We start from the raw sequence: 27,923 nt of genomic DNA on the forward strand, positions 1-27,923 counted from the left end.
TTTGCACAAAATGGGCATTATAGTAAGATTTTGTTTGTTTTTAAAATAGTGTCTGGCAGAATGATTTACATTATTGTTTTATGTTACTTCCAGTTTTCATAAATGGCTTGAATATGGGAATCTTGAACCACCGCAATACTTTTGCCTATCCTTGGTAGATTATATCAAAGTGCCATGGCATTACCATCTGATCTGAAGTACTTTTTTGGAAGTGCCGTTTAAAGTTATTCAGATAAAACATGTTTTATTAAAGCATTTATTACCCCAGACCTCTGAAGCATGTACATTTACTTCAGTCTTCTTTCGTTTGGATGCCAGCAATCCCCTTACAGATTTTGACTTAATGTGCATTATTGAGGAACTTTTTCTTAAATTTTTCAAATATGCCACTTTCAGTGATGATTTGAATGTGTTATGAGGAAGAAATCACCCACACGGAGTCCAAATCTGTACTGGCCTGCATGACTGGTCATCCTTTAAAGCTCAAGCAGTGCAGGAGTGTTTTGGGCTCCCACACAGAGAGATCCATCTGTTCAGTATCTGCTCAACACAAAACAACCACAAAATCCCAGCTAACCACCAGCATCACTCTTATCACACATTCACTTCCTTGCTGCGCAAGTCATACAAAATGAGAAGCACTGGAAGATGATGGAGGATCCTTTTCGGATGTAGGGGTGTGCATATGTATAGCAGATATACTGTGTGCAGCTTTAGATGACAAAATATCAAATCAAGCAGCATTTATTTTAAGGCTTGGTTTGATATTGTGTCATCCATTCAAAACCCACTGTGTAAACATAAGAGTGCCATGATGTTTAAACTATCAGCAGAAAAATCATACAGATTTGGAATACTTTTAATGTGTATTAACAAAATAGAGCAAGAACATTTAGTCTGACACAGTCAGTCAACAAGATTCTCAGAAATGCAAAAGATCTACATTGAAAAAAAGGTGCTTTATATTAGTGCACTCTTGATGTAAGACAACAGACAAATGTTCTGGTTTAAGAGCATCTGCATGGACATCCACATCTCCTCCAGGTTCTTCGACACGCTCTCTGCCTCCTCCATCAGTTCCGGCTCGTCTGCGATGAACCGAAGATGGAGCTGACACAGAAAGACGGCATTGTGAGAAAGAAATAAAAAAAAGTCAAAAACCTCAAATTGATAAATTAATAGATAATGTTTAGATGATTTTAAAATGAAAATGTACAGAAATGAGGGAGAGTCAGTCTACAAAAGGTGCTGAACTATAAACCATAATGGGAAATATTTTCATATAACACATGCTGCCATCTGCTGTTTAAAAACCAAACAAATCAAGTGTGTCCTAACCAGCACCATTACAACTTTCAAGCATAGATTAATTTTTCTATGTAAAAACGCAGTGACAAAAATCATAACCAATCAGAACATATCTGATGTTTGTTGGAGCCCTTTTATAAATGTAAGAGATGAGATTCGTTTATGTTATAAATCTAATTGCATTATTACACTTAATTTAACATTTACATTATTTTAGATTCATATAGTTTATAAAAGATCACATTGTATATTTTTATTAAATGTTAATTGATACTACAATAATTATACACTCACTGATGAGCAAAACATTATGGCCAGTCACAGGTGAAGTGAATATCGTTGATCATCTCCTAACAAGGCCACATATTAAGCTCTGGGTATATTAGATGTTAAGCAAACAATCAGTTCTCATAATCAACATGTTGGATGCAGGAGAAATAGGCAGGAATAAAGATCTGAGCGACTTTGACAAAGGCCAGATTGTTTCAGTATCACTGAAACGGCAAGGCTTTCCAAAGGGTGTTTGGTGCCCAAAACTCTTCAATGCACAAGGGCAAGGAAGGATATCTCGTCTGGTCTGAGCTAACAGAAAGTCTACTGTGGCATTGCACTCTGCTGCTCATGGGGCTGCGTAGCTTCAGGGCAATCAGAGTGTCTAGTATGAAGACCCCTGTCCATCGCTGAAAATGCCTACAATGGGCACAAGAGCGTTGGAACTGGACCTTGGAGTGGTAGAAAAAGGTTGTTGGTCTGACAAGTCTCGTTTTCTTCTACATCAAGTAGATGGCCATGTATGTGTGCACCATTTACCTTGGAAAGTGATTAGTGCTTTATTTGTAAATTCTGAGATCCCGGAACAGGGGGGCGTGGTGACGGATCCGGCAAGTTAGTGAGGTAGGAAAAGGTAACAGAACATATGCGCAATCTCAGTCGGGTTTCCATCCAAATATTTTGATGTGCATTTGAAAAAATACGCATACGATTTATTAAATGAAAATGGACATGGTGTTAAAATGCACGTAAAGGTTTATTCGCATACTGATGATGTGCATCAAAGTTTAAATATATTCTCTACACGTTGCGCGGAAATGTGAATAGCGGTCAAATCCAATAAATCATTGCCAAGACATGCATTTCTTAAACTTTTTTTAAAATACATTATCATAGCAAATTAACGTTATCATTACTATTCTTATCCACATTTTCCTGAACATATGTACACAGGTGTTAACATAAATATATATTTTTCAGTGGTGTATGATATTAGCCTGGTCCTACCAGACTATCGTACATTTCATTTGTACAGAGAGTCTGGCCACTCTCCATTGACAAGCGTTAACTTCCTTGAAGGCGGGAACTCTGTTGAAGTTTAAACCTATTGGATCAGCCCAGAGCCACTCTGGATCTGCCATAACCAATCGCTAACGTTTGGTCGTGACGTAACCCTACAACTCAAACTAGCGCACGACATCAACGTCATCGTTCTCAGCCACTCCCTCTGTTCGCTGAATGGACCGCAAAAATATTGTCCGGAGAAAACCCAAGAATATACCGCAAACCCAGACGAAGTACTGAAGGAAAATTGAGCGGAAGTACGCAGGAGGGCGGAGCCAGGCTAGTATGATATAGGGGCTCCCCAAAATTAGATGCCAGATCAGATTTCGTTGGTACTGAATCCGGCTTGTTAAGGCACAAATTAAGCCCTATAAAAGATGCCACCAGGATGCACTGTGGGACGATGACAAACCGGTGGAGGGAGGGTGATGCTCTGGGCAATGTTTTGCTGGGAAACCCTGAGTCCAGCCATTCATGTGGACGTAAATTTGACCAGTGCCACAACCAAGTTCATGACAATGGTGTTCCCTAGTAGAAGTGGTCTCTTTCAGAAGGATAATGCACCCTGCCACACACTGTTCAGGAATGGTTTGAGGAATATGAGGAGGAGCTCAAGGTGTTGTCCTGGCCTAGAAACATGAGAGAAGTGCCGGTTCGCAAGAAAAAGCGAGGGTACGCAACAGATTAAAATATAGAAGTGCCGGTACTGCCCACTACGATCACTATACACACACGAATACACAAATCGTGGTTGGTAAGTTTGCGTGTGAGTTCGTTTTCGATATAAATTTTGAGCCCTTCATTGTTCAAATTTTCATTTCCTATGGAACTGGATTAAAAATATATATATATATTTTTTTTTTATCATAAATATTACATAAATATTATAATACTATATTATAAATATTTTCAAAGAAAAAACATAAGCTGGAAGTGAGCCCAAATCCACCTCCTCTTCCCAAAAAAACACATTTATTCGGCTTTATACAGCTGTGGAACAGGATTTTAGATCAATGATTGACTGTGGACGAGGGATTTCCAGCGTATTAGAAAGAAACAGAAACCAAGCAACTGGCAGTCATGGCTAGTTAGGCCAGAAAGTAGCAGGTCCTACAAAAAGTCTTATAGCTTTGTATTGGAACTTAGAGACAAAGATAATGTGTTAAGAAGCTTATATTAAAAATAGTATGTGAAAAAAAAAATAATAATCTGCAGATTACTTATACCGTACCTTGAGGAACAATGCAAGGTAGGATTGAGCCAAGTCAAAATCTCTTTTGGACTGAAGAATGCTGCTGATCATCTTGAGGAAACTCTGCATAACTCTGACATCTCCACCCATATCTGGAGACAGGGCCCGAAGTTCTGTTTCAATGGCAGAGGGGCCCAACTCTCTCAACAGCTTCACAGGCTCCTCATCTATCATGAGAAAACAGATGATCAACACAGTGAATGTGTTGCAAATTCAAAAGTACAGTCTCATTTCAAATAACAGCATGAGAGACTTACATGAATTGTTGTCTAAAGCGTTCTCAAGCTGAAGGTAGAAGGTGGACTTCTGTGCCAACACTCCCAAGTTGACAACTTTAGACTAAGGAAGAAAAAAAAGACGTCAAATTTAAATGATCATATATGCATTGCATATAAATATACATAATTCATATTCTACTTGTATATTATACAGTGAGGAAAATAAGTATTTGAACACCCTGCTATTTTGCAAGTTCTCCCACTTGGAAATCATGGAGGGGTATGAAATTGTCATCGTAGGTGCATGTCCACTGTGAGAGACATAATCTAAAAAAAAAATCCAGAAATCACAATGTATGATTTTTTAAAGGGTCATTTCACCCATTTGAACATTGTTTTTTATTTAAAGTGGGTCATATATGTAGTCGAAATGTAAAATAATTTTTGAATTTGGTGCCTTCGTGAACGAGAAAAGACAAAAAATAACTTCAGAACGCATTTGTATGAAAGACAACAACTCCCACAATGCACCACATTGCACAGCTCCGCAAGCCACTCCCACTAATCCAGAAAGCGCATATCTGCCTATAAGAGAAATCACTCTTCCGTCTACAAGGCTAGCTACTACCAGAGCTTGAAATTCATTTCACATTCACACAAAATGTCTAGTTAGTTGGCGAACTCATATAGTGCATTACTCCTCGTTTGTATTTCTTTCGAAAAGGTGAATTATTGCATGGTACCTGGATGTTCAGTCAGAACATATGCGGTGCGAAACTAGGATAGTTCTCAACACAAACGTCCGTGTCCTCGTCTGATTCAGAGATTTCGTCCAGGAGAAATTGTCATCGTTGAAATTCTTTGCCGCAGACGGACTCTATCTCTGTGTTCGTAGCGGTTCGTAGCTGCATTGTGAGATCACCGGCGCCACCAGTCCGCCCTAACTCGAGCCAGTCCGGGCTCCTCGTCCGCGGCAGGCAGGTCTTCTGCCTCGGCTGCTCTTCGCTATAATGCGGCTTGTAAAGGTAGCCACAAACACCTGATTCAAGCATCAGACTTCCGAAATCCTCTTCTTCTATATCATATTGAGCACTCTCCTCCGCTATTGTCATAACTTTACATCTGTCTCCACAGCGCCTGTTAGCTTAGCTACAAACAAGATGGAGGATATTGCTTTCAGTTTCAGAGAGTAAAGTCCCACCCACTGATCTGTAATAGGTCTGTAGCGTGAGCGCGCCCCACCCTGGGAAAGATGAGAAACTAGTGTCTGTAGTCTTAACAGAAATCCCCCCCTCTAACACTTCCTCCTACAATGACGCAAAATGACGATTTTTGCGTCATTGTAGGAGGAAGTGTAAGAGGTAAATAACAGATTTCTCCCATCTCAGGGGAAAATGAGAGAGTGTTGCACGACCATTCAATAGTATGACTGGGTTTCTAACAATGCAAAGCTTAATGCAAATGGGTGAAGTGTCCCTTTAACTATTTATTTGTATGATACAGCTGCAAATAAGTATTTGAACACCTGTCTATCAGCTAGAATTCTGACCCTCAAAGACCTGTTAGTCTGCCTTTAACCCCCTGAGGTCGGCTATCGCGCCGGCGCGATAGGCTCGTTTTTTTCCGTATGAGTGCAAAAAAATAATAAAATAAAAATATTAATTTTTATCTTATATGCTTGTGTTATACATCAATCTATCCTGTTAAGTGTGTATTGTTTTTGTGTACACTCACAATAAAAACAAAGTGTTGTGCTTTTCGCCAAATAAAGAAAAATAAACACGAAGCGAGTTCTGCCTTCTCTCTGTCCGTGTCGTCCATTCTGAAACGCGTCCGAAAATGAATCATAACTCAGCGAATACTTCTCACACAGGCACGTGAGATATGTCTTTATGAAGCTTGAAATCTCCTCTTTTAAATGAAGTAATTTATATAAAAAACAAATGTTTTCAACTCATGTAATCCGTTTGAAAGCAAGGAGAGGTACCGTTTTTCCTTCTGCCTCATTATCTCTATAATCAGCTGCGGCCGCCCCGCCCCCGGCGCGATTCACATGTAAATCGTTAGATGATCTAGTATGCAGCGCACCCGCCCCCTGATCAATGCCATAAAAAGTTTCTTCATCAGACTTACTGATAGTTCATCGCGTTTTGAGTATGACACGCTTCTCCGGTAATAAAGACTCCCTTCAGATGATTCTGGACGGCGAGGAAGAATGCACCTTTTCCTCAGAGGAAGATTGTAACTCAGACGACGAACGGCAGCATATTGAAGAGCGAAGTAAGTTTTACTTAAAAGTCTTTTGTCTTTTATTTTTCGTGTTCGCATTTATGAGGAAAAAACAATATTACGTGACAGTTCTCCATTATGGACGCGAGCGCTCTAAAAAAATCACTAAAAGACTTTCAAACTTTCACAGAGACCTCAAAACAGAAAGTACAAATCCTTTCTTTAAAACGAATTTCGTTTTGTATCAATTGTATCTTACTTTTAATAATTTTTTCATTAACAAATTTCCTGGATTTAAACTGCAAATTAACATTTATATTTCTTATAATAAAAATGAAAGACCTATGTTACAGACATATGAAAGACAACATTTCGTTGATTAGTTTTGGATAGATTATACATTTTTAATGTAAAATATCTGCCACCTCAAATAAGCTTTTGTTTGCCAATATTTGCTTATGTTAAATATAATATGTTTTGTCAAAAATAAAGTTATCAAATAATCAATCAAATCCTTAACTTTGAAATATGTATGATAAAATGTATACTTTAGTTTTTACAAAGAAAGATTACACTTGAATTGTTGTTGTAATTGTAACCTTTTTAATAAAAAAATATATTTACAAGGTAGATGTAAACAAACTATTAAAAGGTAAATATAAGCCTTTTCTTTAAATAACTTTTATTGTGTTTTATTATTGACAAATTTGGGGAGAGGATAAATATTCCAAAACTGAAAATACAGTATGAGAATTAACTGCACAATTACTAGACATGTTTTCCTTGGATATTATAGGCCAAATTGCAAGCACAATATGAGGAAAAATAAAAAAGAATTGAGATGCTTCCAACTGTTGCTCTTGCATTCTTGTGGCTCAGTGACTCACCTGAATGAATGGCTAATTAAGTATGCGGGCCCCATTGTCTCCTCAGGTGTGAACCACTACATATACATGACCGTTGACGCCCACTCCGCATATGGCCTTTCCAAACAGAAAGTGCTTTGCAAAATTCAAATCAATGTATTGTGTTATGTGAATGATAAGGCAGGGTGATTTTCACTTCATTTTGAAGAAAAAACACTAGGCGATGACATATTTTAGACAAAAGTCTTATTGGCACATATTTAGAATGTGTTTTATGGCCTTATTTCAGAAACTTTAGTTTTTAGTTTTTTCAATAACCACGCATAAACATTATTCTCTCAAAAATGCAGACATGTACATTCTTGTTGCTCACATTTCATGGTAGCCCTGTTTGTGCTAAATAGTGTGTAATTTTTTTTTGCCATTAATATGTTTATAAGCAACTGAAAAAAGCAAAAATGTCAGGGCATGTCAGAACATCTCAAGGACCCCAAAAACACCTTAGACCCCAGAGGGTTAAAATGTCCACCTCCACTCCATTTATTATCCTAAATTAGATGCACCTGTTTGAGGTCGTTAGCTGCATAAAGACACCTGTCCACCCCATACAATCAGTAAGAATCCAACTACTAACATGGCTAAGACCAAAGAGCTGTCCAAAGACACTAGAGACAAAATTGTACACCGCCACAAGGCTGGAAAGGGCTACGGGGAAATTGCCAAGCAGCTTGGTGAAAAAAGGTCCACTGTTGGAGCAATCATTAGAAAATGGAAGAAGCTAAACATGACTGTCAATCTCCCTCGGACTGGGGCTCCATGCAAGATCTCACCTCGTGGGGTCTCAGTGATTCTAAGAAAGGTGAGAAATCAGCCCAGAACTACACGGGAGGAGCTGGTCAATGACCTGAAAAGAGCTGGGACCACCGTTTCCAAGGTTACTGTTGGTAATACACTAAGACGTCATGGTTTGAAATCATGCATGGCACGGAAGGTTCCCCTGCTTAAACCAGCACATGTCAAGGCCCGTCTTAAGTTTGCCATTGACCATTTGGATGATCATGGGAGAAAGTCATGTGGTCATATGAGACCAAAATAGAACTTTTTGGTCATAATTCCACTAAACGTGTTTGGAGGAAGAAGAATGATGAGTACCATCCCAAGAACACCATCCCTACTGTGAAGCATGGGGGTGGTAGCATCATGCTTTGGGGGTGTTTTTCTGCACATGGGACAGGGCGTCTGCACTGTATTAAGGAGAGGATGACCGGGGCCATGTATTGCGAGATTTTGGGGAACAACCTCCTTCCCTCAGTTAGAGCATTGAAGATTGGTCGAGGCTGGGTCTTCCAACATGACAATGACCCGAAGCACACAGCCAGGATAACCGAGGAGTGGCTCTGTAAGAAGCATATCAAGGTTCTGCCGTGGCCTAGCCAGTCTCCAGACCTAAACCCAATAGAGAATCTTTGGAGGGAGCTCAAACTCCGTGTTTCTCAGCGACAGCCCAGAAACCTGACTGATCTAGAGAAGATCTGTGTGGAGGAGTGGGCCAAAATCCCTCCTTCAGTGTGTGCAAACCTGGTGAAAAACTACAGGAAACGTTTGACCTCTGTAATTGCAAACAAAGGCTACTGTACCAAATATTAACATTGATTTTCTCAGGTGTTCAAATACTTATTTGCAGCTGTATCACACAAATAAATAGTTAAAAAATCATACATTGTGATTTCTGGATTTTTTTTTTAGATTATGTCTCTCACAGTGGACATGCACCTACGATGACAATTTCAGACCCCTCCATGATTTCTAAGTGGGAGAACTTGCAAAATAGCAGGGTGTTCAAATACTCATTTTCCTCACTGTATATAGTTTCAACTAAAAAAACAACCTTGCAACCTGTACTGTGTGTGCTAGACTAACTACAGCACTCGCATATTCTTGCCCTATTGTTGGTTTGATTACTTCTTTTGTTCTCCTTATTTGTAAGTCGCTTTGGATAAAAGCATTTGCAAAATTAGCATTTTTTTTTCTAAGGCACGTTTTATGAAAGCTCCTCAAATGTCCCAATTAATCTAAGCCCTGTCTGTGAAACAAGACCAAAGTGTTTTTATTTTTCTGAGGCATTACAAAAATGGAAAACTTCTGATTTGTATAATCTACAAATTGCCATATTTTCAACAACAATAAATACTATCTGTGGGATTACAAATTTAAGAATTTGTTTAAGGTCTGCTGATCCTACATCCTGGATACAACATCACATATAAAAAAAACTAAGGTCAACTACACTGTAATTTGGGCATTCAAGGTGAACATGATGGTGTAAATTTACTGATTAGATTCAATATAGTTTCCAGTGAGGGTTTTTTGTCTGTTTTTGACCTTCCTACTGACAGTCAAACTGTGTGTGAATGTTTACATAGTCTTAGTGTTACTGTTTATACAATTTGGGGGGTACCATTATCTTCAAAGTTGGGGGTAATCGCCTGTATTGTCTTTAAAAATGATTTGTTTTAGTGGTCACATCGGCTGTTTGTAAGGTCAACACCTTTAAGGACTGCCCACTGACTGCCTATAAGATACCGTGTAAAGTTCCCTTAGTCGGACGTGATGACTGCAGCTAACAACAGCACGTGTTCTTAATAAAGAATCCTGCTGGAGATACAACAAGTCTCCTGATCTTCACTTTGGAGTTTCCTAAATGCCAAACTCAAAAGAGACGCCATCAAAAGAGAGTTTACCTGGCCCTCTGAGGGTGTGTTTGGTTGAGCAAACTGGGGCACCAGCCCTGGAATGGTGGGAATGAAGAAGGGTGCTGCTTTGGGTAATTTTGGAGGCTCTTTGGGTTTGTTCTTTTTCTGTAGATGAAGATTTGAATTTAAGAGTTTATCAAACATATCACACTGAGGCACAGACTTGTTTTTTGCCGCTTTTACAAGCATAATACCTTGATGATGTCCAGATGCAGCAGGTTCTTCCAGCGCGAGTCAGGAAGCAGTGAGAGTGTGACCAGATGTTCATCCAGCTGTGCTGGTGAAATGTACTCCGCCATCTCAGAGCTGTCAACATCTAAACCTTCCTCTTCTTCCGTTTCTGTTTACAAAGCACAAAATTAAAAGGATTTAATATCAAGTTAAATGATTTTAAAATGATAATCAATATGATCCTGTGGTTGCACCTTTGCTTGGGCAGGTGCCTGGCAGCATGATCACAGTCGGCTCATAGTCTGCAGGTAGAGGGCGCAATGACACCATACTGCACAGTGTGTTATTGGACCTAGAAATGAAACAAAACAATATTTCTTAGGGAATATACAATTTTTCATTGAGTCATTTCTTTGAATCATAATACTTGGGTCATGACAGGCTATGTTTGGAACAGCACACTACCATACCAATAATTCTATAAAACATAACATGAAATATTTGTAATAGAAAAAAAAATATATGGTGACACTTCAGTTTGGGGAACACATATTCACTATGAAGTTTATGAACTATGACTTTTGCCTCAAACTTCTAATTTACTGCTTATTAATAGTTAATGTGGTGGTTAAAATGTATGTATGGGGTAGGATTAAGGGATGTAGAATATGGTCATAAAGAATAAGGCATTAATATGTGCTTTAGAAGTAATAATAAACAGCCAATATGGTAGTAATATAGTAAATAGTGAGAATAGGTCCCCAAGCTAGTGTTAGTGTGTATATATATATATATATACATACACACAATTATTTAAATATAATTAAACAGTTTATTGAACCTTTTGACAAAATACAAAAAAACCCCTCATGTGTTTATTGTTGAGTATAATATTGGACACACCAGGCTTTTATAGCTCATATTGTATGGAGCTCATATTTGAGGAAAGAAAACACCTTAATATTTGATATTTATGTGGCCAAAAGTAAGATCAAATTCTGACAGCTTCAAAAGTAAATTAGTGAGTCATCAATGAGAAACATTATAGCAGACTATTTATATAAAATGCATATAAATATCAATTGTCACTCTATATCTCTGAATAATGTCTAAGTAAAATGAGAAATACTTTGTTCTATAACCAAAGCTCTGTAGTTTTTATATGCAATATATGCAATGCAGTACAATGATGATTGAGAGATGTACAAATAAACATTTCTCAAAAGTCTGATGTATCATATTTGATATGCACATTTTAACATGATTGTCCTAAAAATTATGCATGGATAATCAAGTAAAACCAAGTTGCTTCAGCCCAGTAATTGTTCATCTTGAAATATTATTAATACATGTCATTCTTACATTTACTTTATAAAAATTTCACAGCAAAAAAAAAATCACGTGTACCGCATTTGTACTTGTTTATACAGTGGTGGTCAGAATTAATGGCACCCCTGGTAAATATGATTAAAAATGGCTGTAAAAAATAAATCTGCATTGTCTATCCTTTTGATCTTTCATTCAAAAAAATCATTGAAGTAAAAGAATTGAAAGTGGGGGGGAAATCACAATAAATGCTAAAATAAAATAAATGCTTTTCTCCAAAACACGCTGGCCATAATTATTGGCTCCCTGTTATTAAATACTTTTTGCAATCTCCTTTTGCCAAGATAACACCTCTAAATCTTCTCCTATAATGCCTGATGAGTTTGGAGAATAACTGACAAGAGATCAGAGCCCATTCCTCCATACAGAATCTCTCCAGATCCTTCAGATTCACAAGTTCATGTTGGTGCTGCTTCTGTTCAGTTCACCCCACTCATTTTCTAAAGGGTTCAGTTTAGGAGACTGGGATGGTCATGGCAGAAGCTTCATTTTGTGCTCAGTTACCCATTTTTGTGTTGATTTTGATGTTTGTTTTGGACCGTTTTTCTGATGGAAGATCCAGCCACGGCCCATTATAAGATTTCTAGCATTTTTTTAGGCTTTCAGACCCCCACGACTCAAGTAATCTCTGCAATTTTCCATCTGTGATCCTTGTAGAGTCTTTGGCCACTCAAACTTTCCTCCTCACCGTGCATTAAGACAATATAGACACACGTCCTCTTCCTGGAAGATTCGTAACATCTTTAGTTGATTGGAACTTCTTAATTATTGCCCAGATGGTCAAAATGGGGATTTTCAATTTTTTAACTATTTTCCTACAGCCACTTTCTATTTTGTGATGCTCAACAATCTTTTGATACACATCAGAACTATATTCTTTGGTTTTACTCATTGTGATGGATGATTAAAGAAATTTGGCCTTTGTGTATTCGTCATATTTAAACTCCTGTGAAACAAAAAGTCATAGCTGGACAGTTTCATGTTCTTAGTCACCCTGGTGTGCTAAATAAAGGTAAATATTAATGGGAATATACTTCAGAGATATTTTACCCTAAAAAATTCTAGGGGTGCCAATAATTGTGGCCGACGTGTTTTGGAGAAAAACATTTCATAATGTGATTTCCTCCCCACTTTCAATTCTTTTACTTTGATGAAAGGTTAGATTTTTGCGCATTTTTTGAATGAAAGATCAAAAGGATAAACAATGCAGATTTATTTTTTTACAGCCATTTTTGATCATATTTACCAGGGGTGCCATTAATTCTGACAACCACTATCTATATATATATCTATATATGTATATATATACACATATTTGTGTGTGTTTTATGGTACTTTACACATGATTGAAGAATGCTGAAGGTCATTACAAAAAATAAATGTTTACAAAAAAGCGTTCTGGGAATAAATGCCTTGCTCTCGGATACAAAGGTGAAAGTTCACAGATTGATCCCTCTTTTTCATTTTTGGAGCCTGGTCTGACCTGATATTGTGTTGCATGGATAAAACATCAATTGGAAATGACATCGGCTTAAGTAAATTACTAAAACTATATAAAAATGTTTCATTCTTCAAATATAATGCCATTCATACATCAGCAGATTCAATTGGCAACATCATAAACTCATTACACACATAACCTTTTCAGGTCTCTGTTCAGTCATGATAAATGATAAGATATTTGTGCTAATTGTTCACCAAAATTCAACCGCACAAATCTTAAATCTCATGTGTGTGAAATAACTCATTGAAGTAAAAACAAGAGTTTACAGACACAATATCTGCAAGGCAATCTCTTACCATAAGTAAACACCTAGGGTGTCAACATGCGAAGAGGCCAGGAAGTTCCCGGTAGGGGACATACTGACACTGACGGCTGCCGCGTCTACCAGGAAACAGTCGACCAAACTATGAATGACAGCAAGAGAAAGTGGAAGGATGTGAAAGTGTGAAAGAAAATCATTCAGTCATTCAATTGGGCCAGAGGGGACTTCATCGGCTGGAGGAATCCCCTTTAGACAAACGAAAAATATCCAACAAACTAAATGTCACTACGGCCTCATCTTTGAAAGATAATAATTATCTCTGAATTTGGTTTCACAAGTTGCTTTGAAAAGTATCAGTGACTGACTAAACAGAAAAGGTCATCACAAATATCTAACCAGTCAATAATATAGAAAGTGGAAAAGGTGTCACTGGACTGGCCTGGTCTTTCCCTCCTTCAAAAGGCTACTTTAGAGGTTTGTAGTGGAACGACCGTGATGCAATCTAAGCATTACCTATACATGTTACAAGACACGCAAAAATTAGGTTGCCTGGCCTCTACAATTACTTACTTTCAGGGCCAGATTATGCAAATGAAAAAAGGGAACTTTCATTAGACTTTATCACTTCCATTGAAAAGACATGTTAACATGGATAAAAAAAACAACTAAACATCCGATTGTTAAAATATTTAGAAGCACTCAATTGAAGATTTTGCAATTAAACAATAAATACCTTCAAAAACAGTCAAATTTGATAACATTTTTACTAAAACTGCATAAAATGTAAACGTGCATTTTAGTTGCAACATCCTTTACGTTCAACAGTATTCAGAGCAGGTAGAAAAAATATGGGTATCAAACAAACAAATTATAGTGGCATTTATTTTAAACAACATTTATCATATACAGCAAGTCTAAACAAATGTATTTAAAGCAAAACTTCCAGCGTGTGAGAAATGTGCTATACAAAAAAAGTTGGATTGGGTATCTATGCAATTGCAATAGTTGGTTTGGAATTAAAGTTGCAGCACATTTCAGATGATAAAACAAGTCTTCAAGAAAGAAAAGTCCATATTTTTAGTTTTAGTGAAGTTATTTGCATACTGATTAGGGCTGCCAATTTACCATGCTATTGTAATTTAAAAAAAAAAGATACAATTATCATGTCCAATCTGCATGTAAATTTTCCTACCATCTGAACTATTTGAGCTTGAAGCACCACCTTCATGGTTTCATGTATAATGACTTGTAAAGCCACTTTTTTTATTATGTTTTCACTCATCTGCCAAAATAATGTAGGTTAATATCTTTGAATTCTCTTAACTTGGGTGTTTTTCCGTAGCAAATATTATATACGCCACAGAAAAGTACAGCGATCTCATCCATTAATTGTAGGGCTCACTGGCTGCCAGTTGAAAAGCCTTGGTTTATGCTCTAAACTTAGTACCTGCCAGATGGAAGATCCCATGTTCTGATGGTGCAGTCCATAGATGCTGTAATCAGCCAACGTCCATCTGGACTAAATGTCTGGACAAAAAGCATAAAGCACACTTCATAAGCACTTAGTTACGCATACTTAATTCACCCAAAAATTAATTACATTATTTACTCTCGTTCATGCAAAACCCATACGACTTTCTTTCTTATATGGAACACAATAGGGAAAAAAATATTTTGTCCACATTAAGAACCTTAATGGTAACCAGGACCTATCAAGCTCCAAACAATGAGAAAAAATAACCACAATAGTAGTCTCTAAAGAGTAATTTCAAGTACAAATAATGGTTAAGAATGGCCAAAGACTAGTCAATTTTGAATTATGTAGTTGAAGCTGAAGCTCACCATGTCGTTGATCTGCCCACGATTTCCTGAGAATTTGCGAACAATCCTCCTAGTTTCCATGTCCAGAATGTGAACTGAAAAATTGTCCAGCGCGATAGCAAGCATCCCGCTGTTTGAAGAGATCAAGCATAAATCAACATCACTGTCATCCTAACTAGGGCTCTATGACATGGGTAAAACATTTTCTTTTAATAAAAAAAAAAAAAAAAAAAAATATATATATATATATATATATATATATATATATATATATATATATATATATATATATATATATATATATATATATATATATATATATATATATATATATATATATATATATATATATATATATATATATATATATATATATATATATATATATATATATATATATATATTCACACCTACCAGGGCAAAGTCACGCAAAGTTTTTTTTTTTTTTGTGCATTGAGGGATTTATTCTGTAAATGTGTTTCCATCCTAGTTTATGTGCGTGTATTCTTATCGGATTAAAATATCCATCCACCTAAATTGGGCACATACGTTTTTTGTGCGCATTTTTTAAATTTATGTGCATCTTGGTGCTTTCATCTAGCATTTTTAAGCAATGTCCCACAGTGCGCATAAAAATAGGCGGATGGAAACAACTAATGAAAACAATAATAAAAAAACAACAACAATACTGCTAGCATTTTGTGGAAGAACATTGTTTTGGTTGTGCTTCGGCTCTGCGTGACTGTGTGGATGAATTTGGTTATCCTACTGCTCATAAAACATTCACTACAAAGAGATATACAAGTTTAGATGGAAAGAATCTCAAGATTACTATCTGAAGACATTACTGTAGCTATACCCATTAATAGACACTGTACTTCCTTGAAAATAAATTTCAGCACAGCACTACAACCATAATAAAATGACCCTTCACAATAGATAATGCTTTACAATGAACTCTGTTAGAGAGCTACATATGGCAATTTATCTCACCTGTCGAGTAATAAAACCAGCATCTCCGGATCACTTTTACAACATTTCAAATCCTTCAGTTCTCACCATCTCCGAAAAGCTAAGCCAATGTTGATTCTCTTTTTATTATGAGCTCTGTTGCACTCTCTTTCTGCCAGCAGACTCTCCTCTATTCGGCATTTTTTCTCTTCAAATGAAATATATCCGATTAGCCAAAACATTATGACCACCTGCCGAATATGCTACGGGTCGTCCGCCTGCTGCTAAAACAGTGCAGAATCACCGAGGCATGGTCTCTACAAGACCCATGGCCTGGAGGTGTCCTGTGGTATCTGGCACCAAGCCATTAGCAGCAGATCCTTCACGGCCTGTAGGTTGTGAGGTGGAACTTTTTGATCCAGCACATCCCACGGATGATCAATTGGACTGAGATATGGGTAATTTGGTGGCCAGGGCAACACTTTGAACTCTTCATCATGTTCATCAAACCATTCCTGAACAATGTGTGCAGTGTGGCAAGGTGCATTATCTTGGTGAAAGAGGCCACTTCCACCAGGGAACACCATTGTCATGAAGGGGTGTATCTGGTCTGCAACAATGTTAGGTAGGTGGCACTGGTCAAACTTAATTCATATGAATGGCCGGACCCAGGGTTTCCCAGCTTGCGCATATTGCTGGATTGTTGTTGTCCCACAGCACATCCTGGTGCCATCACTCCCCCAGGGAAATGGCGCACACGTATCGGCCACCCACGTGACTCATCGGTCCAGGCAACATCCTTCCACTGCTCCAAGGTCCAGTTCCGACACTCGCGTACCCATTGTAGATGCTTTCAGTGGTGGACAGGGATCATCACAGGCACTCTAATTGGTCTGTGATTGGTCATCAAATTTTGCATGTAACAGTAGACCTTCTGTGAGCTTGGACCAGACAGGATAGCCTTTGTTGCCCTCGTGCATCAATGAGTCTTGGGTCACAAACACCCTTTGGCTGGTTTGTGATCTGTCCCTCCTCAGACCACTGTTGTTACATTCTCACCACTGCTGACTGGAATCAACCCACAAGCCTTGCTATTTCAGAGAAACTCTGACACATTCTCTTTGCCATAACAATCTGGCCCAAGTCAAAATCGCTCAGATCTGTATTCCTGCCTATTTCTCCTGCATCCAACATGTTGATTACGGGAACTGATTGTTTGCTTAACATTTAACATACCCAGAGCTTAATAAGTGGCCTTGTTAGGAGAAGATCAATGATGTTCACTTAATTTGTGACTGGCCATAATGTTTGGTCATTATGTGGTAGTCGTGGCCTGTTGGTTAGAGTCAGACTGGTAACTTAAAGGTTGCAGGATCGAGTCTCAATACCAGCAGAAAATGACTGAGGTCCCCTTGAGCAAGGCACCTAACCCCCAATCGCTCCCTGGGCAACAGAGCATATGAGCGGAGTGGAGTGGTGAGAATCTCAGCTCATCGCTCACAAACTGTTCACCCCTCCGCTCTCCCGCTCAAAGCTACATCAGGACGCTCCGCTCATTATCGCTCAGCGCTCAACGCAGTTTGCTTCGCGCTCCACTCAAATTGCCCCCCGCTCGCTCCAAAAAAGGAAAAAAATCTACATGTATATCACTTTTAGCTTAGACCACAGCCTTACCTCCTAAAGAACTAATGAGCAACAACATTTTTCAAATAGAAATGTTTTATTTCAAATTACAAATTAAGCCTATGTAAGAAGGAATATACCCTACACAAAAAGTCCTGTAAAATTAAACGAATAAATGGACCTAATAATATAAATAAAAATTATATAAAGAAAAATATATATATAAAAAATACATAAACGTTTTAAAAGTAGGCTAAATTAACTATTAGGCCAAAATTCTTATAACTGAAATTTTGCGCAGCGCGCAGATTAAAATTAAAATTGGCTTGTATCAATTGTTTGAATATTATGTTATAGCCTATTTAATTTACACTTTGTTACAAGTTAACATATTCAATTTGCTAACCTTTTGCTTTCTTCCCAGCGTGTTCACGTAGCACACTTTCATGTTTTCGAGAGATGTGTCTTTTTAGATTCCAAAAATGAATCTTTACTGACTGAAACGATGTCTCCACATTCGTTTTCTTGTACCACATTATATGTTAGTCAGTTTTATATTAATAGTACACCTGTATGACTTCTCATTTTCCTTTTTGAACTCCATTATTGAGACGAGTTTTGACTGAAAATAGTCTACTGTTGATGACTGTGCAAGACAAATGGATTCTGGGTCAGGCTTGCCTGAGCATGCTTCAGAATCGTGGTGTGAGCGGAGCGAAATTGGAGCGGGAAATAGGGCGACGCTCCGTCCTTTTAAAAATGCCGCTCTGCGCTCTGTCCAAGATCCGCCCGCTCGCGCTCCCTGCTCGCTCCCGCTCCACTCCGCTCACATGCTCTGCTGGGCACCACAGCAAAAATGGCTGCCCACTGTTCCGAGTGTGTGCGCCCACTGGCTTGCAGTGCGAGTGTGTGTTCCCTACTCACTACCCCTAATGTGCGACCCACAACTGCCTAAATGGCACTAATTATTCTGATACACAGAAGACAATGGATTATGTATGTAATATTATGTTATTGTCAAAGAATGTACAAAAAGTAACTATGCATTTATTCTTTCTTTGTTAAACTGATGTGTGCCATTTGTTCATAGATTGTAGTGCAAACAATGAAAATATTAATAGACATTTTACACGTTCTTCCTCATTTTTAATATAGACAAATATATATGCAAAGTATTAATGCAGATTTTTTATATTTCTGAGAATAATCTATCAAAATTTATTTGATTTGTTCATGATAGTTGTTAGTGGTCTCTAATAATAAGATTCGTAGGAGTTTGTTGTCATAGGGTTATATTTTTATAATACATCAATTTGCCCCCAACTCTGTTTTTTTTGTCTCTGCTCATATTTAATATTCATTTTTCAGTATAATGAGTGTGTTGTAGGTCTGTTTAATTGGTTGTTGCCTCCCTTAATTCCACATTCTTCACTCCAACTTTTCTAGTTTAACACACCCATGTCACAAGTCTTTTTCAAATCTGAGGTGTGAACGAGCAGTGGTAAAACAGGAGAGTTGCATGACACTTTAACAGACAGCTGCAGAACAGAAGATTTATTTTAGGGTTTAAAAATAAAAAAATAAAATCAGTGTTCAAAACTATCCTTGCTGTAGCCTGAGGAATCATCCGTTAAATCACAGAAAACTATTGGGACACGTCCCCCCCTTGTGTCTTCTAAAAGAGCACACTAATCCTAGCTGTCTGAAATAATATCAGTTAAATAAAATAACCACGATCAGATGGTAATATTTAATAATCACGAAAGGCCTAACAGGTACACCGCAGGGTACGCCTCAAGCCATCATATTCATCCTCGCTGAAGAGCTGCTGAATTGAAGCCCATCTCACTTAATTACCAAAGCAGTGCTCCGCTTGCAGATTCACGCCTCAGCCGCTAAAGGGTCAAATCTTCTGTACCATAAAAAGTGTTATTAAGGGGGAGGTGCCTGTGTTGCATGGTGTGTCCTGAATTTGGGGGCAGTGCTATCAAGATAGGGGTTTGATCATTTTGGGCAAGGGAGTGTTTGTTGTGGGGATTTTACAGCGTTTCTCATAAATCGCTTACTGCAACTTTAATATCTTAAATACCTGTCCCTGTGAAGCTGAGATGACGCCGGGGTGGCTGGCAGGCTTTGTGAATGTAGCAGTTCCTTCGATTTAAACTTCCAGATTTTCAGAAGGCGATCTGCTCCCACACTAACAGTCAATTGGTTCAGCGCATCCACAGCGACCCCACGCACAGGCCCTGTATGCGCTGCACACACAAAAACACACAAAATGCTATTGAGATCAGACAGGAATTGACACATATTTCGCCCCTGATGTTCAGGGTAGGGTTAACTCACCCTTGTCCTCTCCGTAATATCCTTGATGAAAACCAGACTGCATGTTGTACACATCAATGTGTCCTGAAGACAGTGCAACCACTGCAAAGTTCCCGCAGGAGCTGATATCCACAGCCTGGACAACATATGACCAAATCTGATTAGTAGTCATCTGTTACATAGCTAAATGATCATGCAAACATATAAATCACATCTACACACTTACGGTTGCATGGACATTGACGATAAGGTTCCTGTTAAGGCGTTCAGGCTGCAACCTGTGAGCACCCATTGAACCTTTCTGGTAGTTCCACGTCGTAGTCATAAGGAAACCACGGTGGCATGCAATAATGCCATCCCAGTCACTCTGACGAGCCGTTTCTATACAAAATAACATCAGCAGCATTACACACAGTTAAAGCTTTCAATATTTTAGTTGTAATGAGTTATTTATAAGGTAATTCTAACACTGTTTTGGATATAGAGAGAGGATCAGAGTTTAAATTAAAATGCTGTCATCATTTACACACCGTCATGTCGTTCCAAACCAATAAGACTTTCATTGTAATATTCACCAATTACCTCTTAAATTAAGTCAGTTAAACTGTGTATTGCATGTAGCCCCCGAGTACAATAAGCAGACCCATTATCATTCTGCTATGAACATAATTGTCCCCCTTTGTGAAAGCGCACAGCTTCGGAAAACAAATGAAGATATTTTAAAAAGTTCCAATATTTTTCGAAAGCCCAAACATGCATGCATGACTCATGGGAAACTATGAGGCTTGTTCTCACTTCAAACATGCATGATTGAGCTACCGTTTGCCACATTTGATGTGCTCTATGCATGTGTTTTGATCAACAATTAATCCTAAAATAAATTTGTTCATGATCATATAAAGCAAGACTTGGAGTAAATCACTTGATTCATAAGGATTACTTATAAAAATGTCTTTGTACTTTTTGAAGCTTGAAAATTTTGGTTGTGTGGACTTTCAAATGAATGAACAAAAATAAAGAGAGAATATTAAAAACATCTTCAAGTGTGTTCCAAAGATGAACAAATGACATGAGGGTGAGTAATTGATGACAGAATTTTCATCTAATCATTTTAAAAACATACATTATCACCGGTAATTTAAAAATGAAATCATTCACACACCTGAGGCAAAAGTTGTAATGGCTGGAAGTTTTTCAGTGTCATTCCTCACACCTTTTTTTTTAGCTTTTGTTTTGTTGAGGGTGCCTGTTGAAAAAAAAAAAAAAAAAAAGAAGAAGTATTTTACAAAACAGATGCTACTTGGCCCAAACCAAGATGAAATCAATCGTCTTCATAATGTAACAAGCCCATAATCAAGTGTTTAAAAGTAATACTTAAAAAAAATTAAAGGAATACTTTTTCCTAATTTAAGTGGCAAGAAGGCAATTTTAGGTTGACTTTGTAAAGACAGTTTTAAAACAGAGTGCTGTTTGTTTAACTGACAGATATAACAGCATGGTGTGAATTTGAAGGCGGGACTACCTGTAATAAGTAGTAGTGTTTGGAAAATTGTTTGGAAACAAGGTAAGCCTCGCTATTACTAATAATCTGAACAAACTCAAAATTATTAACTTAAAAAGTATACAAATATTCAACTTCAAGAACACCCTAGCAAAGCATTAAAAACCACTTCAGAAATTGTACAAATCTAAATATTTTTGATGCAAATCTGTTTGGTACTGCTAGTTATAAATGCATTACACACTTTACCTTTACATGCACTAACAAGAAAATGGCAAGTAGTTATTACCGTGCCCCAAACTCTTGTTGAACTTTTCATGAACAGTTGAAAATGACTGCAAAGTACCATCTTGACCTATTATGAGAAGTAAAAATATTAAGATCATTATGCTTAAATACACTTATCTGCGTTTATACGCCTTTATATATTCATAATGTACTGGTTATGACAGTACCTGCGCTAAGGATTTGAGAGCCGCTCTGGTCATGGTGCCGAATCTTTGTTGGTGGGGCGCTGTGACCAATCCGATGTCTTAGAAGACGGCCCTCCCCTCCGGAAACGTCAAAAATCCACACCTACATCACACATACCATTGTTTACTGGCATGATACACATTCAAATTCTACCATCACATCTGAATAATTTACATCAGTTGTTCCCAAACCTGTCCTGGAGTACCCCCAACACTGCACGTTTTCTTTGTCTCCCTAATCAAACACACCTGATTCAACTCATCAGCTCATTATCACACGGACAGGTTTGGGAACCACTGATTTACATTATGAAAAACAAGCCAGAGCAAACACAAACCCGTATGGCATTGTCCGCTCCGTTAGTGATCAGGAGGGGTTCATTTTGAAGAAATGTGAGGCCGGCAATGGCTGTTGTGTGAGCATCTCGCATTTGACAGACTAGTTTCTTCTCCTCTAAATCCCACAGCCCTATGTGTCCAATAGGACTGCCAGATGCCATTATTGGATGCCCATCTGCATGGCAAGGACAAAGCAAGTGCAATTTAATTGGAAAAGTATAGTATACACTTTGTGAGGCCTAGGCAACAACATTACCTGTCCTGAAGGATAAAGCTGTGACTGGACCCCAGTCTTGTTGGAACTTCATCAGTGTTTCATCAAATCTGATATTGTGAATGATGATCTGGCCAGATGCTAAACCCACACCCACAACATCCACAGCTGTAGTCTAAAGAGATTCATTTCGACAGAACACATAACACACTAGTTATCGCACAAAGAAATCAATTAAGGAGCCTATAAGAAAAAAATAGGCACCAAATTGTTTGGGTGCCACATAAGAATAAACATTTACAAAAATGTTAAAGGAGAACTCCGGTCAATTTTAACATTGAGCTCATTTTTTTGTACATTTGGAGTGCTGTCAATACAGAGAACAACGACAAAAATCGGTGTTGCCTACACCGAGTTATTCTATTTTAAAAATTTGCCACCTGTTGACTTCAATGGGGCAAGTACTAAACCTGCTTTTAGCCTCTTAACATCCTTGATGTGTCATTACAAGTGCACAGAAAATGTGAGTGATTCCTTCAGAGTGAACACGAGTGAATCTGACTGCAGTAGATGTGAAAGATATGAATAAAAATGATGTTAATGTTATTTAATACCTGTGTTTACATCCTGTTTTCGGTTGAAGTCCAATGTAGTCGATTGCCGAGTTCACGAGCGTGATCATAGGTAACTAAACCTATGCGTGTGAACTCGGCAATCGACTACTTTGGACTTCAACCGAAAACAGGATGTAAACACAGGTATTTGCGCTGGCTTAAATAACATCATTTTTATTCATATCTTTTACATCTACTGCAGTCAGATTCACCCGTGTTCACTCTGAAGGAATCACTCACATTTTCTGTGCACTTGTAATGACACATCAAGGATGTTAAGAGGCTAAAAGCAGGTTTAGTACTTGCCCCATTGAAGTCAACAGGGTGCAAATTTTAAAAATAGAATAACTCGGTGTAGGCAACACCGATTTTTGTCGTTGTTCTCTGTATTGACAGCACTCCAAATGTACAAAAAAATGAGCTCAATGTTAAAATTGACCGGAGTTCTCCTTTAAACACTTAATTTCAGCCATCCTATCTTGTGTTTACATCTTTCCCCTCATTTTACAGCTTCAGCATTGTCATCCATCTTGTGGATGTCCAGGGAACTAAGGCTCACTTAAAGTGGAAAAGTGAACGTCTTTTCCAACTTGAGATTTATATAGTCACAAGGATTGCTCTTTACACAGAATCTGAGCCAGTGTTACAGACCATAATTATGTCAGCATCACTTGGCCACTGAGTGTAATTTGGCCTCCTTTTCAATGCATTCTATAAATGTTGTCTTATGTCTTGTACACATCCAGTCCATTTTTCTTCTTTAGTAATATCTGAGAGGTTAATGTGGTGAAAGGCAGCTCTTCGATTTGTTTTTTATTTTTTAGCTCCTTTTATTCTTTATCATCATGTAGACAACAGGTTCAAGTGTAACTTTGCCGATTTTCAACCTGCTTTGTATTGTTACGATGTCGGTAGTATATGAACAAAACACATCATTCAGCAGAATTTTGACAGCTCCAGGGCTTTCGTGAAAACTACAGATTATACTTCCACATTTTTGTATCCTTTGCAATTTTTTTATATCATAACATGTACATTTATATTGTCGCCAGTGGTGATCTTAGCAAAAATATCACTCACAAATTAATATTTTTGGTCGACCGTTTTAGGCGCAGTCTGTAGCCCTCTCATTGAACTATAAAAGAAGGGATCGTCCACCAACTGACTTGGTTTGAACTTAAATCTTAAAACTTATCTTTTTAATAATGCTGGAAAAGGGACGCAACATCTTTTAGAGGATTTTATCATCTTTGATAGTTTTGTACAAAGGTTACAGATATTCAGAGCGTTTATTTGTTTTAATATCAGTCAGTTACTTGACTCAACCACCTTTGTGGATTCTGTTTTTGAATTAGTAAATTATGAATAGGTGTAGTTTTAAATGTGCACAGGGTATTAAAGAATAATAATGAAGAAAGTAATGAGACCAACCTGCTGAAGAACAGTTACAGCAGATGCCCATCCAGGAAATGTGAACAGGAGTTTGCTGGATTAAGAGAGGAAGATTTGTTTTATTATTTCAAACAACATTAACACAAAGGTCATCATTGAGAACAATCATCATCTGGAATAATGAGAATAACAAACAAAAATAGAAAATATATGCATTGTGACAGAATTTCTCCTTTTCATCTTTAAAAACTTTTCAGAGTGGAATATGACTATGGTGAGCTTCAACTCGTAAGTAACACTGCTACCAAAAATGTTTACTGGAATGCCATTATAAGCAATGCAAATACTAAAAATAAATACAAATTAATCTTCATATCATTAATCTACAATTGAAAGGCACAGAGCACACTTCAACTGTATAAACACTAACTTTAAATGTCATGGAAGCCACTAATATCACATTCAGCATTCATTAGAAGTGCATACTTGGATTTGATGTTCCATAACTGAAGACTCCCTTGACTGCTTCCGAACAGGATTTTGTTCAGGTAGGTGCTCGGGTGCATCAGAGCAGAGACCTCAAATGATGCTTTGTCATATGAAATCTGCAGGTATGTGTCTGCAGTGAGATTGACAGAACATATTACATACACTGTGATTCTGCTGAAAGAAATGCAATTTAAACATAGCAAAAATAAGCAACCAACCTTCAGATGCGATATCCCAAATAATGACAACATTGTCCTTGTCGACAGAAATGAGATGATCTCCAAAAGGCAACAGTAAGTGAACATCAGCTTGATGGCCTTTGTATGTGTTAACAACCTGGATGGAAGAGACATTAAAAACATATTACTTATCACTGTGTTTCTATGTGTCATGAGTAAGAAAATGAGTAGGGCTAATAATCTGTCTAAATTAAATCTGTTCATCATATAAAATGATCAAGTCTCTTCAGAAAATTTGGACTACTTTGACAGTTCATATGGATTAGTTTTACGATCTCTTTATGAACTTTTTGAATTGTCAAAGTGGTAGTTGCGTAACTGTCAATGGAGGGACAAAAAGCTCTCAGATTACATCGAAAAGGTCTTCATTTGTGTTCTGAAGATGAATGAAAGGCTTACGGGTTTGGAACGACATGAATTAATGACAGAATTCAAAATTTTGGGTGAACTAGCCCCTAAAACACTCTCTGGCTCGGCCTGCTACAGAAGCCACACTCCAAACTTTCGCTATAGGTTGAGCTGGTAAGAGACTGATGGATCTGAGCGGACCGCTCTCAGTGTTTTGATGGTGCATGGGAGGCTCAATGTTTACGCTTTAGGGGGAGATAAACCCTTGAATGCCATACTAATAATAGTCAATGAACAATAAACTGGGTTAAGAATATATATATATATATATATATATATATATATATATATATATATATATATATATATATATATATATATATATATATATATATATATATATATAAAAACAAAACTTACATACTTCACCTTTAAGAGCACAGTAGATCACTAACTATGGACTTTAATGCTTTACCTCTTTGCTTTTTGCAAAAGCTGAGATAAGTTTTCCATATGCAGCATAGACAAGCATACGATCTGCCGCCAGGGATGAAATGTCTTCTGGCAGGGCATTACCTGTATAGGTGGTTATTACAAGTGTTTCAATCAAATGCATATGGGAAACTATAATTGTTTGATCATGTATGTGTTGAAAATTTGCTGTAATCAGAAAATAAATGTACTGAATCCTACTTACTGACTGCAACGATTCCAAGTTTCTTTACCTGCCAGAAAAAAGATGGATTCATTTTATATTGCACTGAAAGCAGTACCATAAATTAAAGGGATATTCACCCAAAAATGAAAATTCTGTCAACATTTACTCCCCCTCATGATGTTCCAAACCTGTAAGACTTTCGTTCATCTTCGGAACACAAATGAAAATCTTTTTGAAGAAATCTGAGCTTTCTGTCCCTCCATAGACAGCTATGCAACTAGCACGCTTCAAAAAGTCTCTTTATGATCTCTTTATGAACTTTTTGAAGCGTTGAAGTGGTAGTTGTATAGCAATGGAGAAACAGAAAGCTTTCAGATTTCATTAAAAAGATCTTCATTTGTGTTCCGAAGATGTACAAAAGATTTACAGGTTTGGAACGACATTAGGGTGAGTATTTATTGACCTAATTTTTTTTTGTGTGTGTGTGTGAACTAACCCTTTAATTAATAAAAAGCCATATTATATTAATTATTTATTCATCAAGTTATTACAACTTACAATTATTATCACACAACTTATATTACTTTAATTTTAACACCATATTTGGTTGATTACTGTATCTAGAAAAGTATGGCTGCGCAAATAAATACTGAGTATAATAAAATATTAATACTGAAACAACGTAGCCTATAACAACATAAATACATGTAACAGTGCAACATAACAAAATAATGTGCTGCCAAATTTTGCACAAAATTAATCTGTCACTTTGATACAAAACAAAAACATGCATTATCTAAACCGGTTTCACTAGTGCATAAGATACTAAAAAAAGTACCGTAGTTACATGGTAACTTAGAGTACCTGTGGTGGTGATAATGATAACAATGGTGCATTTACTGAAAAGCTTGTTTAGAGTTTACCTTGCTTTTGGACACGGTATCATGGTAGTAGGCTACTATCGTATTTTAGACATTTACAATGGTACTATGGTATTCTTGGACATATCATGATACATAATCTCCATACCATAGTATTACAATCACTATAACGGTACAACTCGCGCTTTGACATAAACCAGACCACAAGTATTTACATTGTATTCTATGGTGAATTCAAGGATACTATGGGTCCCACATGCATGATAGGCTACTAAACTTTTAAGTTATGTACCATGGGTTTTAAATGATTCTCCCAAGTACTTCAAATAACGGTATTACCACTGAAGAGGTTAAAAACAGGTTAGACACTAAGCATTATTTAACTTAGCATTAAATATTCTATAAAGAGGTTGTTTTGACTGAATTCCATTCATTGGGATTCGCACTTACATTATATGTGTGGAAACACTGTCCGACTGCAGTGACCACATAGAACTCTCTGTGTTTCTTATGGAAGCGAAGCACGTGCGCCAGATGATTCGAGTAATTCCCCAGCGCCCTGAATCCAGAGAAGATCGTGCTTCCTTTCTTTCCCGCAGACATATTTCTCGTGTATTTTCACCCGTAGAACTTTAAACTTCACTGACTTTGCACGGAATTCAAGTAAATGTTTAACACCGTTTCCCCCACATTTCTGTATCGGCACCCGATGTTGTCAGGTGGTGTTACATTAAACACGGTTCGTCTGGAAACTCTCTACAATGGGTTCCT

At 37.4% G+C, this 27,923-nt stretch overlaps 1 protein-coding gene across 1 annotated transcript; it reads right to left on the minus strand.

The window, feature by feature from the left end:
• Positions 1–230: 230 nt before the first annotated feature.
• On the minus strand, positions 231–27,923 carry wdr36 (WD repeat domain 36). Its single transcript, XM_081364661.1, has 23 exons — positions 27,603–27,923; positions 26,311–26,338; positions 26,089–26,189; positions 25,245–25,362; positions 25,024–25,156; positions 24,577–24,631; positions 22,574–22,706; positions 22,317–22,492; positions 21,961–22,081; positions 21,795–21,860; positions 21,167–21,250; positions 20,231–20,385; positions 20,026–20,140; positions 19,769–19,934; positions 15,127–15,235; positions 14,732–14,811; positions 13,319–13,426; positions 10,387–10,484; positions 10,156–10,301; positions 9,950–10,066; positions 4,153–4,234; positions 3,875–4,062; positions 231–1,110 (listed from the first exon to the last, which is right to left on the minus strand). The coding sequence occupies exons 1-23, from the start codon at positions 27,753–27,755 to the stop codon at positions 961–963; spliced, it is 2,682 nt and encodes an 893-aa protein (XP_081220787.1). The 5' UTR covers positions 27,756–27,923; the 3' UTR covers positions 231–960.

Source organism: Scardinius erythrophthalmus, assembly GCF_964197995.2.
Source record: "Scardinius erythrophthalmus genome assembly, chromosome: 5".
NCBI lineage: Eukaryota > Metazoa > Chordata > Actinopteri > Cypriniformes > Leuciscidae > Scardinius > Scardinius erythrophthalmus.